We start from the raw sequence: 14,466 nt of genomic DNA on the forward strand, positions 1-14,466 counted from the left end.
AAAATGAATCGTACTTAGACAGTCAAAAAGATTAATCACTCAGCCTGACCGAAGCCTTATCTGCAAAGAAGGTGAGGAGAGACATCAGTGGCAGCCTGTTTAAAGTAGCTGCCCCTGTTTAATCCCTCAAAAGACCAATCCTGTTGCAAACGAATGCAATTTTCATGAGGCCGTTTTGTTTTTGTTTGAGAAATCAAAAAACAAAAACATCATTCTGCGCTGAAGTTCATCAATGAATATTTCATGACTTAACCTTTGCGGTTCAAAGCAACGCTGGTTGGACTTTAACAAAAACCAATTAAAGCACAATGCGTTCTTCTAAAGCAGAGAAAGACGTGTGTCGATTGCGAGGGATGAAAGACATGACTTCAATGGAGAATTGATCTCTAATTGATTATGAATAGAGCTGCAATCTGAAAAAATGCTGAGGGTTGATGAGCTCTGCAATCAGCACCTCATACACACTTTGCCTTGCTGATGAAAACATAACAATGCTAAATCAACTTTTATATGAACTTTATTCATAAAAAGATTTTCACATCACCACACATGTCTTGCTGGTTTTAGATACAGATGTTTGGCCAGAGCAGCCTTGTTAGCATTGATGTTCCTCTCCCTGCAAGTTTGAGGAACACAACTGAAGATCTCACACCATGTGCAAAATTTACATGTAAAGAGTGACATCTTCTGGTCTAAATGAGAATTGCAGTTAAAAAATATATTTTTAATATAAAATGTTAACAGACACATTGCTTTACTATGATCAATTTTAATGTATTTATTTATTATATATAGTTTTTACTATGCTCTTTTTGTAGACATTTCTGCATACAGAGTCTCTGAGTGAGTATAATCATAACTCAACCCTCAAAAGAACTTTATTTTGAATGTACTTTTATATTTAGCAAAAATCTAAATAAACACAAATATGAATATTTAAACAAAAACTATATATGTTTAGTTTCTAAAAGATATAACCTTGTATAAACATTTCAATTATAATCTGACATAAGGCTGCGGATTTCTTGTCTTTTTTGTGCTGCTTTACTGTCTCTTTTAAAGCTACATTTTATTTCGTAAGAACAACTAGTATCTAATGTAAAAAAATTAATACGAAAATAAACAAATAAAATAGCCAAATTACCTATCAAATTTTTTTTTACTGCGTTAAACAAGACGATTTAAAACGTATCATCCTGACTACAGCTACATCTATCACTGGTCAAATTGCTTCCGCCCAAAACAGATTAACCACAGCCTAAAATACCTAAACGCAAATGTACATTTGTGCTTTTTTACTTTTGATGATTTATTTATAAATACTTCTTTTTTATTAATTATTATATATATTTTTTTCATTGGCATTAAATAAATGATGTAACTACCATTCTCAGACAGGTCACTCATTATATGTTCACATCTCGTATTAGGTCCTAACTCCTTCCTAAAAATGTTCAAAGTACTTCATGGTCTCCCTCCTGATCTCCCTCAGGTCCTTCATTCCTGCAGCTTCACTCATATCTGAGGTCCTCTGGCAGCAGACTGCATGCATTCCTGCACATCAGACTCTCATCACTGTGTGGCAGCAGGTCATTTAAGGATCTGGCTCTCTCTCCAAACTCTAGAGGAAAGTTCTCTGCTGATGTTGGAGTCCAGCTAGGTAATGATGTGCAGATACCAGATTTTGATGCTTTAAAATGTATTCTCGAATGAAAATATCAATACTTTTGATACTTGAGTCATTTGAAGTAATGTACATCATTAGCAGGAACACAGTGAAAAGTAACTAAACTATTTTGATCTTTTTCTTATGTCTGAGTCAGTGCCTAATGCGTAAGCGCAGCTGCAGTTAAGGTGTTTTCACACATGGGGAACTGTAAGCACAAAAAGCACACAATTGTGTGCATAAAATCTGAACAAAAGAAAAAAAAAAAGTTGACTTTCTATCCAATCCAAACATGTTTAACATAATACTAACAAGACTAACTGTCAGCCAGCAATATTAATATGTAAAACTTTAAAATGAAAATCAACACTGAGTTTTTGAGAACCAACACAGTATTGCAGTACTTAATATCGCAATACTTCAATATATCAATGTTTCTTACACTTCTAAACAATTGTTCTTGATCAGACCAAATGTTTTGAAGAGGTTTTATTTTTCTGCACCAAGAAAAGAGATCTGTAATTAGTCATGTTAGCTGTCTTCTGTGATCTTCCAGACCTCGTCAGTCCATTCTTTTTAAATGAATCTACCAAAAAGTTTATTTTGCCACTTCCAAAACACGTCTTTAGACTGCATACTGAGATTTCCAACCAAGGGCTACCAAATGAACGTTCAATACTTTGAATTAGCCTTGATTTGTGATTGATTTAAGAGGGCACAAGCCACATTTGGCTATGGAACTTCTGATCAAAACAACCTTGAATTTGGGGTCTATTAAGACTAGCTTTCCAAGTGAATGTCTAAGCACTATTTTGTATGTTGCTTTGGATTAGAGTCTGCTAAATGCCACTAATGTAAACGCAATGTAAATGTATCATGTTTCAGTCCACTACAGCTTATGTCATCTCATCTGTGTGTAGGGCTGGGTCAGTTTCGGATATTGTGGGGAAGTGTTATGTAAAACCAAGCTTCATTGTTCTGATATGCAAAGCTGTTGTGCATGCAAAAATGATACAAATTCTCAGAAAGAACAAAGCTGTGCAGACATGTATACAGTACTAGAGACCCAGACTTCAAAAAAGTGACTTGAGTAGAAGTTAAAGTGTTCTTTAAGCATTATACTTAAGTAGAAGTACTAAAGTACTGAAAGTAAAAGTACAGGTATAGTAGTGTGTAGTTATTACAGAAAGCAGTCAGAAATTTGAATATCATATTGTTTATATTATTTCAGATGTTTAGGCTTAATGACTCTCACAATTAATTTGGCTGGAACATCAGCACAAGAACGGGAATGAACAGGAAAGAGTACATGTACATAAAGTCTCAAATTAACTCTCTAAACAAACTCACCCAAAAGAAAAGCTAAACAGCAAGCCAATAGAATATTTTAACACACTAGTTGGTCTATCACTATTGTAAAATCAACTAAAGTTGTCAAAAGGCCAAGAGATAAGAGCAGCTTCATCCAACCCAGTGGCAATGAACATCTACTGCTCTGGCTTTAGTGATTTTTTGAGTTTGGAATAATTCCTATCGTTTTTATCATTTTAATGAGCAGGTGGGATTTTGGGATCAGAGGTTAAAAAATGTAAAAGTATTAAACTCATAGAAAATATGTAGTAAAGTAAAAGTATGAGGGAAAAAAAACTCCAGTAAAGTACAGAGACAGCATTTTAAGTAGAGTAATCAAATAGCTCTACTTCCTTACTAAACATCTCCGATTCTTACAAATATTTGAAATGACAAAATTATTTTGCTTCATAGCTTCACCTCTCCAAATTATACCTTTACCTGCTGTGCCTCCTCTGTGTCTTAGCCCCTCCCTCCAGGACAATCTAACTGAGGAAGCTTCAATTAACTAAATTATCAAACATATAAATGAGCTAGAAGGCTATACTAAAGCATAAGATAAACACTGAAGTATAGGATATACACTGAATCATAAAGAAATAAAAGTTCCACATGACAGAAACATAAGGGTATAATACCTCCCTACCCTAACTTCAGGAATGGTATGTCCCACTCCTAAAGGCGGGAAACTCCCCTATAACTGGACTGAGTGGAAAGTTAGTCTCTGTTTGTCAGTGTCCTGAGACTGCTGTAAGTGTTTCAATGCTTTGGTTCAAAAGTAGAGCTGAATAAATGTTAAACTTAAGTAAATTCTGGTTGGATAGTGTTATTTACGGTGGCCGAGAAAGCCCAGCGCAGTGCAAATTGAAAAGCGCTGCAAAAGCACAAAACACATCCATCAAAATTACAACACAGGCGCAGCAAATAGAAAAACGCGCTGCAAACAGAAAAACGCGCTGCAAACAGAAAAACGCGCTGCAAATAGAACCACAACACAACGGAAGTGAGTCACAACACAACGGAATTTTCCCGGGGGACCTTGCTGTACCAGCTGTATACAAAGGACAATAAGTGGCAAACAAGCTTCTGAAAAGTAAGTTATGTTTATTATCTGTGATTACCACGGTTGTGTGCATATTATTAAAAGTTCTGCTTCACAAAACGCCTTGTTTGCCACTTATTGTCCTTTGTACACATAGTGAAGTCCGAGACCTTACTGAAGACGCAGCTTTGCTGGTACAGTATCTTTTAAGGTCCCCCGGGAAAATTCCGTTGTGTTGTGACTCACTTCCGTTGTGTTGTGGTTCTGTTTGCAGCGCGTTTTTCTATTTGCAGCGCGTTTTTCTATTTGCAGCGCGTTTTTCTATTTGCAGCGCGTTTTTCTATTTGCTGCGCCTGTGTTGTAATTTTGATGGATGTGTTTTGTGCTTTTGCAGCGCTTTTCAATTTGCACTGCGTTGGGCTTTCTCGGCCACCGTAGTTATTTATATATTTATTTATTTAGGAAAAATGTTTATAATGTTAAGGATTTAAAACTGTTTTTTTTTTTTTTGGTAAGGAAACCTATTAAACACACATCAAACAAACCCAGGGCTTGTAAACAGGGAGAGCATTGTAAACATGGGAAAATGGGGCAACCTGGAGAAACTAAACAACAATGAATAATTAGTCTCCCTTATATTGATTACTCATTCCTGTTAATACTGGTTATCTTGTGTAACTCATAATTTATATAGAATACTATTACTGGATTCTGCATTTTACTGAGCCTTGGTGGTTCTCTTCTGTGATTAAGTTACCTTTGTTCTACAAAGTCATAATTCCCTTTATCAAAACACCTAAATCTTTAATGTTTACTGTTTAAAATTCCACCAAACTTAAGCTACAGCTGTCAAGTAATTTACAGATATTTCAAATTATGCATGTTTCCGAAAGACAGTGGTCTAACACTAAAATAGACAAGAGATTCTCACCAGACATGTTTAAAATAGTAGAGACCCAGACTTGAGTAAAAGTAAAAGCACTCTATCAAAACGGGACTTTAGAGAAGTTAAATAGTTCTTTAAGCATTATATTTAAGTAGAAGTACTAAACTCACTAGTTGGTCTATCACTATTGTAAAATCAACAAAAGCTGTCAAAGGCCAAGAGATTAGAGCAGCTTCATCCAACCCTGTGACATTACAGAGCATCTACAACACTGGCTTTAGTGATAATGTTTGGAACAATTCCTAACATTTTTTATAATTTTAATGAGCAGGGGATTTTAGGATCAGAGGTTTAGGGGTGTTGAGCACACATCTTGATGTAAAAGTGGAAGTATGAGAAAAAAATAATACTCCAGTAAAGTAAACATACAGAATTTTATTACATAGGTAAAGAAGTGAAGTAATTCTACTTCACTGCTATACATCTCTGGTGTTGTGTTTAATAACGTTTTATGATGTATCTGCATCATTGACACTCCTCAGCATCAGCAGTTTCAGTGGCTGTTGCCTCATGTCTTCAGCAACGATACAGTACACATTCTGCACAAAACACAGAAACTATCAAAGTTCTAGAGAATATCACAAAAATATACACGTTATACAATATACAAGCAGCAGTCAAGTAAATCACAACAGCATTGAAATAAAACCAGCCAACTTTAAATACATGTCATGTTTGTACTGAATTCACTACGTCAGTACTGTATTTCCCAGTATTTAGTGGCAAGCATCTAAAAGGTTTGCTTTCAGTTTTAAACTAACAAAACAAGTAAAAGGGTTTGGATTGTGAATATCCAAAGGCTTAGAAAAAACATGATTTAAAAAAATATTTTAGTTTTATAGATATTCTAAGAACAAATAGAAAGACTGCATTAAATAATGCAAACAGTAAGAAAACCTGCATTCAGAAATTCTGTTTTATAACAGCTGATCCTCAGAGGCAGTAAAAGCCTCATCATAAACAGCTTTTACTATGTAATACAACCATAATACATATAAAAAATATGAAGCCTTTAAATAGTCTATATTAAAGTTATCTCACAGTATACAGTCACAGCGTACGTGATGTGCCGCTCACTCAGCTGATGATGAAGACTCTCGGGCCTTCCTCCCTCATGGGTGGCAGGCTGTCTACGTTCTCAATAAGGATGTGCTTGTCCTCTCTCTTGGCTAGGCTGTGCTGCCCCTGAGGCTGACACAGGTTATTCCTCAGGCCCTGCAGAGACACCTCCAAGTCCTTAAAAATATGCAGCATGCTCACCCCAAGCACAATGACCAGAAAGCCCCCGACAGTGCCCACCACGTCCACGCCCGACATGGTTTCCCACTCTTTGAACAGAATGATAGAGGTGGTCAGAACCACAGTGGTGAAGAAGACGTAGTAGATAGGGTAAACCAGCAGCGTGTTGAAGGTGTCCAGTGACTTGTTCAGGTAGTTGATCTGGATGATGATGGACGACACTAAGGTCAGTAGAAGGATCCAGGTGAGGGGGTGGCGAAACACCAAAGGATCGGAGATGGCTGTGCGGATGGCGATGCCTAGACCTTTTACTGAAGAAACGGTGAAAGCTCCGAGCAACGAGCAAATACTTATGTAGATTAAAATGTTGGTCTGACCAAAACGAGGTGAACAGTAGAAGATAAGCACCAAACAGGTCACAAGAAGGATACTGGCAAACACCAGGAAACCTTGAGGAACAGAGAGAATAACAATTGTAAAATTTAGACAAAAGTATCAGTTTCATGTCATGTCAAATCACACTAACTCATTTGCCAACATTAACAAATGACATGTAATTTACATGTGACACGCCCTATTCCAGGGGATCCACTAGAAGCTCTATGACCTTTGGCTAAAATCCTTCCTATAACTGTCTATTTGTCACTAACATCAACAGAGAGAAAGTTGTTTTCCAAATCTTCCATGCAGAATTCTTTCAGCTGTGTGATGTTTGGAATATTTTGAATCATGGTCATGTTGCATGATCCCCCTCAACTTTAGCTTCAGTTTCAGTCTGCCTTTGGACTGAATTGCTAGAACAGATTGACCTGGCCATATTGACAGTTGTTGCAGATGTTGAACACTTGTAACTTAAGTCTATAGCCACACTTCATGTATAAGAATGGACAGCCCTGCCCTATTCCATGCAGAAGTTTCTATCGTGAGCCAATAATAAAGCAATCAACAGCTTATGAACCAATGACTGTCCTCATAGGTCTACTAGCTTACATTTCATACAAAGAATCTCAAAAGACATCAGTCTAGATGTCAGTCGGATTACACAGTTGCAAAATGAACTGCATTTACATAAGTTTGACCTATTTAAGTTCAGACATTGTTCAGTTTTTTTTTTCCACAGACAATGAGATGAGAAACAACAGTATCATGTCCATAATATTAGAATGTAAATTGTTGCACAAATGTATTGCATTTGTTTAAATTAGAGAAAAATAATTAATATATTATCTATATTTGTAATGTAAAAACAAACAACCTTGGGTTACCTGGGACACAAACTGATCAGCTATAACATTAACACCAATAATATTAGTATTATTGTAGTAGATCCCTCTTGTGGCCATTGAAGGCATGTACTCCACAAGACCCCTGAAAGTTTCCTGAGGTAAATGGCACAGCATGGGGTGAGATGGGGCCTCCACAGCCTCCATAAGCCTTCTTTCTTGGAGCACTTTGAGTAGGAACAGACCACTGCCTAGCAGAAACATCTCACCTGACCTGCCTGATGTTTAGGACCTAGTTATCTATTTTATAATTTGGTTCTTGTCAAAGTGGCTTTAGATTCATTTTTTTCCTTTAACACATCACTTTTAATGCCAGTGTAGAAGAAGTAGATAATCAACATTTTCAGATTCTGATGTACTGGCTGATTAATTGTGTCTCAGAACGTTTATTATATATCATATGCACACACTCACCTGGGTCCAGCAATTTTGAAGACATTTCTTTTAGAGTTGTCACTGCTTCCTCCTCAGGTGCATGTATCACCATTATGGTGCTTCCGAGAAGACTGAGCATACAGCCAAGCTTTCCCAGAAGGTTCATTGTCTCCCCAAAGAGGTGGGAGGACAGCACTGCACTGGAGAGAACAGCACAGAAATACAATCATCAGTATTTCACAATCTAGAAGGCATGATTATCCACCAGTTGACTGGCAGGAAGGCCTTATTATAAGAAACAGCTGCCAATATCTTATATATTCAGAATGAACTCAGACAACACAACTCAGGCAAACTGTTCAGTACAGCATGTCTGTAAGTTATATGGGTTAACTAAATGGGGAAATGTAACCTGATGGAGGAAGCTTATGTAAAAATTACATTGTTATACAAGTTTTAAAAAATATATGTGAACAGGTATTCATTATGTAGCAGTAAAAAAAAATAATACATTGGCACACTGTGCATACTGCGATTGTGAAAGGACTGCAATATCCTTAAACCATGAATTGTGAACTGTCAATCTAACATGGTAAAATATTGGATTGGATTACTTTAACCAAAAGAACATAAAACATTTTAGACAAAAGTTAGGACAGTATGGAAACTGTAAATAAGAAAAACAAATGCAGTGTTTCTTACATTATTTTTTTTTTTGTTTATTTTATTTTATTGCAGACAGCAAACAGGATAAATAGCAACTACATTATATTTGTTAATATACATTCACTCAGATCGTCATTGTTGCATTTTTGCTTCAAAATTCTTCATGCATTGTCTAAGGTCAGGAATGCAGGCAGGCCTGTTAAGGACTGGTACCCTCTTCTTCCGAAGCCATATCTTTATAATGTGTGTATCATGTGGTTTTACATTGTATTTTGGAAGATTAATTGATATTCCTCGACAAGATGCTTTTATAAAGGAAATATTTGTTCCTTTAGGATCTCAATGTACTTTCTGCATTAATGTTGCCATCACAACCGAAGTGTACTTACACAACCCCATACCATGACAGACCATGGCTTTTGGGCTTATTGACAACAGTTTGGATGGCCCTGTTCATCTTTGGTCCATATTTGGGAGAACACAGTATCCATATTATACAGAAATTTACTGAAACACTGATTTATCTGAACAAAATACATACATTACATGAATGACTTAACTTACTTATTCATCCAGAGAACATCTGTGATTTGTGAGGATATTCACAGCTCATAGTCAATTACTACCAGTACTTTTTAGTACTTTACAGCCTGATATTGCCATATAAATTTACATGTGCTGTATTGTATAACAGTGAGGTGGATCACAAATGCATATAACAGTTGTGTGGATCTTCAAAAAACAAATAATATATACAGTTCTGGAGAAAAAAAAAAGACCACTTAAAAATGATGAGTTTCTTTGATTTTACCAAATTGAAAACCTCTGGAATATAATCAAGAGGAAGATGAACTGCTTGAATTTTTGCACCAGGAGAGGCATAAAGTTATCTAAAAGCAGTGTGTAAGACTGGTGGAGGAAAAAATGCCAAGATGCATGAAAACTATGATTAAAAACCAGGGTTACTCCACCAAATTCTGATTTCTGAACTATTAAAACTTTATAAATATGAACTTTTTTTTTGCATTATTTTAGATCTGAAAGCTCTGCATCTTTTTTTTTGTTATTTCAGCCATTTCTTATTTCCTGCAAATAAATGCTTTAAATGACATTTTTACTAGGAATTTGGGAGAAATGTTGTCTGTAGTTTATAGAATAAAACAACAATGTTTATTTTACACAAACATAAAACTATAAATAGCAAAATCAGAGAAACTGATTCAGAAACTGAAGTGATCTCTTAATTTTTTCCAGAGCTATATATATGCATGTTTAAAACCCAGAATATTACCTGAAGAGGACACTGAGGGCTCCCAGAGGGGTCACCACAGTTGCTGGAGCAAACATGTATGCTGCAAAGTTTGCTGCCTCACCCCCTCCCACTGTACAAAAGAAAAAGAGAGAGAGAGACACACACACACCTTATAAGAATACTCTTATTTAGAGTTACCATAGGGATGGATACAGTAAATTTTCCAAAGAACCTACTGGTTAAAAGTCCACCCCACCACAGCCAGTCCTTCAGGTACCCATGGCCTCCTTCTCCTGAACAAGATATAGAGAAATACAGATTTTAAAGAAATACTTCATCTTCCTGTTTGATAATTAAATCTCTTATTTCCTCTCAAAATATTTAATACAACACTGCCTAAAAGAGTATGTAATGAGAAGCTGCTTACTGCACATTCATTCTGACAGCAGACAGTGCTATTTATCTAATCTCTGCTACCAACATGGGCCGAGTACAAATGGACGACTTCACTTTAGCGCACAGTATTTGCTTATGCGGCTTCCTCTGTGCCCAATAGGAAAATAGTTTTACCTAAGCTGAACTGATCCTTGCTCAGCTCATGTCAGTCATTATGCGTGCATGCACCAACCTGCCCTGGTGTGCCCATTTGTTGCCAATCGAAGCAGGGCCTTTTTTTTCAGGATGACACTCCCTCCAATCAGAAAAGCTGAGAGCACGGCTAACGACAGGCCAATCCAGAAGTTGGACCTGCTCCATTTGTCTGTACCGAGCTGTGACCCAGCTACGGTGGAGTTGTTTTCAGGGTTGAAAGTCCAGTTGGCGGCGGCTCTTGGTGAATCTATCACACAGGCAGCGGTGGACGCAGGGCAGAGCAGTCGGATTACTGTTCCTTTAGAAAAGGAGGAAGAATAAACTGTCATATAGAAGCATGTAATAAAAAAACAACTGATAACAAATGGTCAAAACAAACAACATTGCATGCACAATTGTTCTCTATAGATGTGTTTAGGGAACATAGTAAGCCAAGTTCCTTTTCGTTAAAGGTGACAGACTAATTGGTGGCTTTGTTTAAACAACAATGAAATTTGCATTTCCTCAGCAAGGAATGTGCAACAAAGGTGCCTCTCTACACTCATTCTTTTTGGTGAGTGCAATCAAATTCTCACAGCAATGTTCTAGCCTTTCCAGAAGGAGGACTGTATAGAAATTAAGCTTTTATTAGATCATTAATCCTTTCAATGGTTTTTAATGCATTTTCTGTGAATTTTTGCCAAAGTTGTCAGGCATTTTTCAGACTGTAAGGCGCACTTAAAATCCTTGAATTTTTCCCCAAAATAGTCAGTGCGCCTTATAATCTGGTGCACCATATGAATATATTCTACCAGTCAGGTATTAAGGAGCAGTAAAGCCACTCTGCTGAAGTACATCATTATAAGCATAAGCATTAGCTGATAACTGTGACGCTAGCTCTTTCGCCATTCAGAGTCTTAAAACAACCAGTCTTTTTTTTTTTGCTGTATTGTAGATTTGTGGGATTCAGACATCTCTGTTTAATATTAAATTAAGTCATGAATTTGGTGAAACATTACAATCCTCAGGGTTTTGGGAGCAAACTATTTGAAATATAAGCCTAACCCAGAAGAGTAAACACAAGATCAAACTCGATTAAGCTATGATTATTTAATTATTAATTTCAGAAGAATGAGAAATCAATGAGCAATTCAATGTTTACTTTTTACACTACACAACCCAAGGTTTGTGAACTCTTGCTCATTCAATTCTTATTCTTTTGAAATCAATGAAATTAATAGCAAGTTCTGCAATTCTCTGCTATTCAAACAATAAGAACGTTTACATTTGTTTAGCAATCGTTTACAATAAAAGGAGCATGGCCTCATTCCTGGAGCTCTACCAACAGGTAGAGATAAGTTCAACAAAGCTCACACACAGAGATTCTGATACTAATTTAAATGCTCATGAAGGCACTGCCTTATCAAGGTGTATTATCTAGATCTGCTGTGTTGGATTTGACTTCAGATAAAAATGGGCCGTCATGCTTTAAATCCTGTGCAACAGGTTTTAGGGGACTTAGGAGATGATTTATGTAAAAGGCTGAAAATGTAGAAAAGGTAGTTTAATAACAAAACTGATTTTCAGAGTCAGCTGTAAAGCTGCAAGACACACCCATGTTTAGTTTAATACTGTCTTCTTTAACAAAGGACAATTCAGATATATCATGAGGGAAAAACATGTTTTACAGAAACTATGTTTTTAGATCAATTAACTAAAAGGTGACATTAGTTTAAACAAGTAAACCATTTACACTGACAATGCCAAAGTCATGAGATGGCATTATGCAATGCTTGGGAACAGCCAGACATGTGTAAGTTGACATGTTACCTTGGGTGAGAAGTTAAACACTGGCCAGTGTGCTCATGGCAAGGCAACATGGATTCCATTTGCAGTTTCCAAAGTTCTGTGCAGACATTCCTCAATCCACAGTTTAATCAGTGTCCCAAGAACAGGTCATTTAAGTTACTACCTCTCACAGTTGACAGTACAGTGACTGGTAATGATTGTGAATGACTGATTGTGTGATGAATTGTCTGTGTCAAGTAACTCACAGGTAAGTGCAGTGCTCTTTACCTTCCAATGGTCATGACATAAATAATTCTTCGCATTTTTATAAAGAGTGTAGTAGCCTATATAAATATCGGTAGATTTTAAAATTACTTAACTGAATATGAACCACACATGAAAACTAAGATTGGCAAAAAATATCTGCCTATTTAGTCGACTGCTTTCTGATTTACCAAAGACACACATACACAGCATATTAACTTATGTCAGTCTTTAAGGTATAATATTAGTAAAAGCTTAATTGTGACCCTTTTTTTTATTTTCCAAAATTGGGCCGGAGTTTGTGTGGCATCATCTGATGGAACTGAAGTTGAACCCCTCCTTTCTGAGTAAACCGTGAGAGGGAGTAGTTTTTGGCACAAGAAGGTGACGCAAAAGAAGTGTTTTTTTTTTTAAGGATGTGTGGTAATAAATAAAATCATATAGGGTGTGGTCCCCCTTCCAAACTCCAAACTATTTCACAACTCCTTTAACCCATAAGATCCCAGACCTAGTTTTGAAAATATATTTAAAAGAACCTAACTTGAATCATTGTGCTCTGGTAATATATGTATTATATATGATTTTATAATAATGTTTGAATGGTTAAAATGGTTGAAACCAATATGTAGAAGCAAAAAAATACGCTTTTTTTTTAAAATGAGCTGTTTATTTTTGTTCTGGAATTTCATAAATTAAAGTAAAGGACCGAGTGCTGTAAGAAACTTTACACAGGTTTTAACCTGCCACACTTTCATCACAGTGGGATCTTTTGGGTTTAGAAACTTTAAAGAAGAACCCAACAAACTAGGATATTAGCCCTTTAAAGCAAAGTTGATGGTGGTTTTCTAGCCTGGTTTGTGGTGCACTGCCCTGCATGATGTAATGTATTTGATCTGCTCTAGCACACCCAGTTCCCATCAGGAAGGGTTTAATAATCAGTTAATTAGTGGGATCAGGATTCTTTAAAAACTGCAGTGTGTAGAGCAGAGTTACTCCAGGATCAGCTTCTGTTTTCTAAAGACCTGGCAGGGTTTGTCTCTGGTGAAATAAGCTCTGGTAATGGGGAAAGGTGTTTGACATACTGGTCATGTGGACACACGGGTGGGTCGTGCTTGTTTGCTGTGTCAACAAGGATGCTCTTAACAGAGAGTCACTCTTTTAAGTCGTTATTTTAAGAGCCTAGTCAATTGTAAACTTGAAAAAAGTAAAAAAAAAAAGTTGAAGACGCCTATCCTTTAAAGGATTTTTACAAACAGAAAATCTATTAACTAACATATTTCAAACACATACAGACTATACAAGCCGGTGTATTCAGTCAGCCAGACTTCTACACACACTAGTTACACTTCAGTGTGTGTCTGTCCACCAGCTTACAAAGTGTTTAATATCTGAAAAGCTACAGTAATAAAGCAGACTATGGTAGCTCAGCTACGGGTAGGTAAACTTACCATTTTGACACAAGTCGGAAGTTAGACGAATGACCTGCATCGTCTCCAGTTCCTCCAGTTCCCCGTCCAGAAATGAGGTGTTTATCTCTCACACAGCAAACTCCTCACTCCATCCCAACTGATGATTTCCATGTGTATCTGTTCTTCATAAGGTAAACGGACTGTTTCCCTGTGAATTCTAGTCCTGTTTACAGCTCCAATACGACACCACATCAATATCCGCGTGCAGCTTCAAATGTCCGAGTGCTCGTGCAGCGGAAAACAGCTCAGGTAAGCTCCCAGCGGCCACGCCCAGTTTCACAGGCAGGGCTAGCACAGAGCTCTGCTAATCCAGCTCACCCTGAGAGAGGGAATCAAAACAAAGCTTTAAAAAGTTAGTCCAGAAGTTAGTCCAAAATGTGAAACTCATATAGTATATGTATGTATTTATTACAGACAGAGTGATATTTTAAGTATTTATTTTTTTTATTGTTGATGATTATGGCTTACAACCAATGAAAAACCAAAAATCAGTGTCTCAGAAAATTATAATATTATATAAGACCAATTGGTACTTTTGCGGGTGTGGGCAGTGTGC

The 14,466-nt window shown here is 36.7% G+C and overlaps 1 protein-coding gene across 1 annotated transcript; it reads right to left on the reverse strand.

Moving 5' to 3' along the window:
* Window positions 1-5,359: 5,359 nt before the first annotated feature.
* On the reverse strand, window positions 5,360-14,154 carry nipal4 (NIPA like domain containing 4). Its single transcript, XM_007244538.4, has 6 exons — window positions 13,890-14,154; window positions 10,448-10,708; window positions 10,056-10,112; window positions 9,859-9,949; window positions 7,941-8,101; window positions 5,360-6,692 (listed from the first exon to the last, which is right to left on the reverse strand). The coding sequence occupies exons 1-6, from the start codon at window positions 13,927-13,929 to the stop codon at window positions 6,082-6,084; spliced, it is 1,221 nt and encodes a 406-aa protein (XP_007244600.2). The 5' UTR covers window positions 13,930-14,154; the 3' UTR covers window positions 5,360-6,081.
* Between the last annotated feature and the right edge of the window lie 312 nt (window positions 14,155-14,466).

Source organism: Astyanax mexicanus, chromosome 17, assembly GCF_023375975.1.
Source record: "Astyanax mexicanus isolate ESR-SI-001 chromosome 17, AstMex3_surface, whole genome shotgun sequence".
Classification (NCBI taxonomy): Eukaryota; Metazoa; Chordata; class Actinopteri; order Characiformes; family Acestrorhamphidae; genus Astyanax; species Astyanax mexicanus.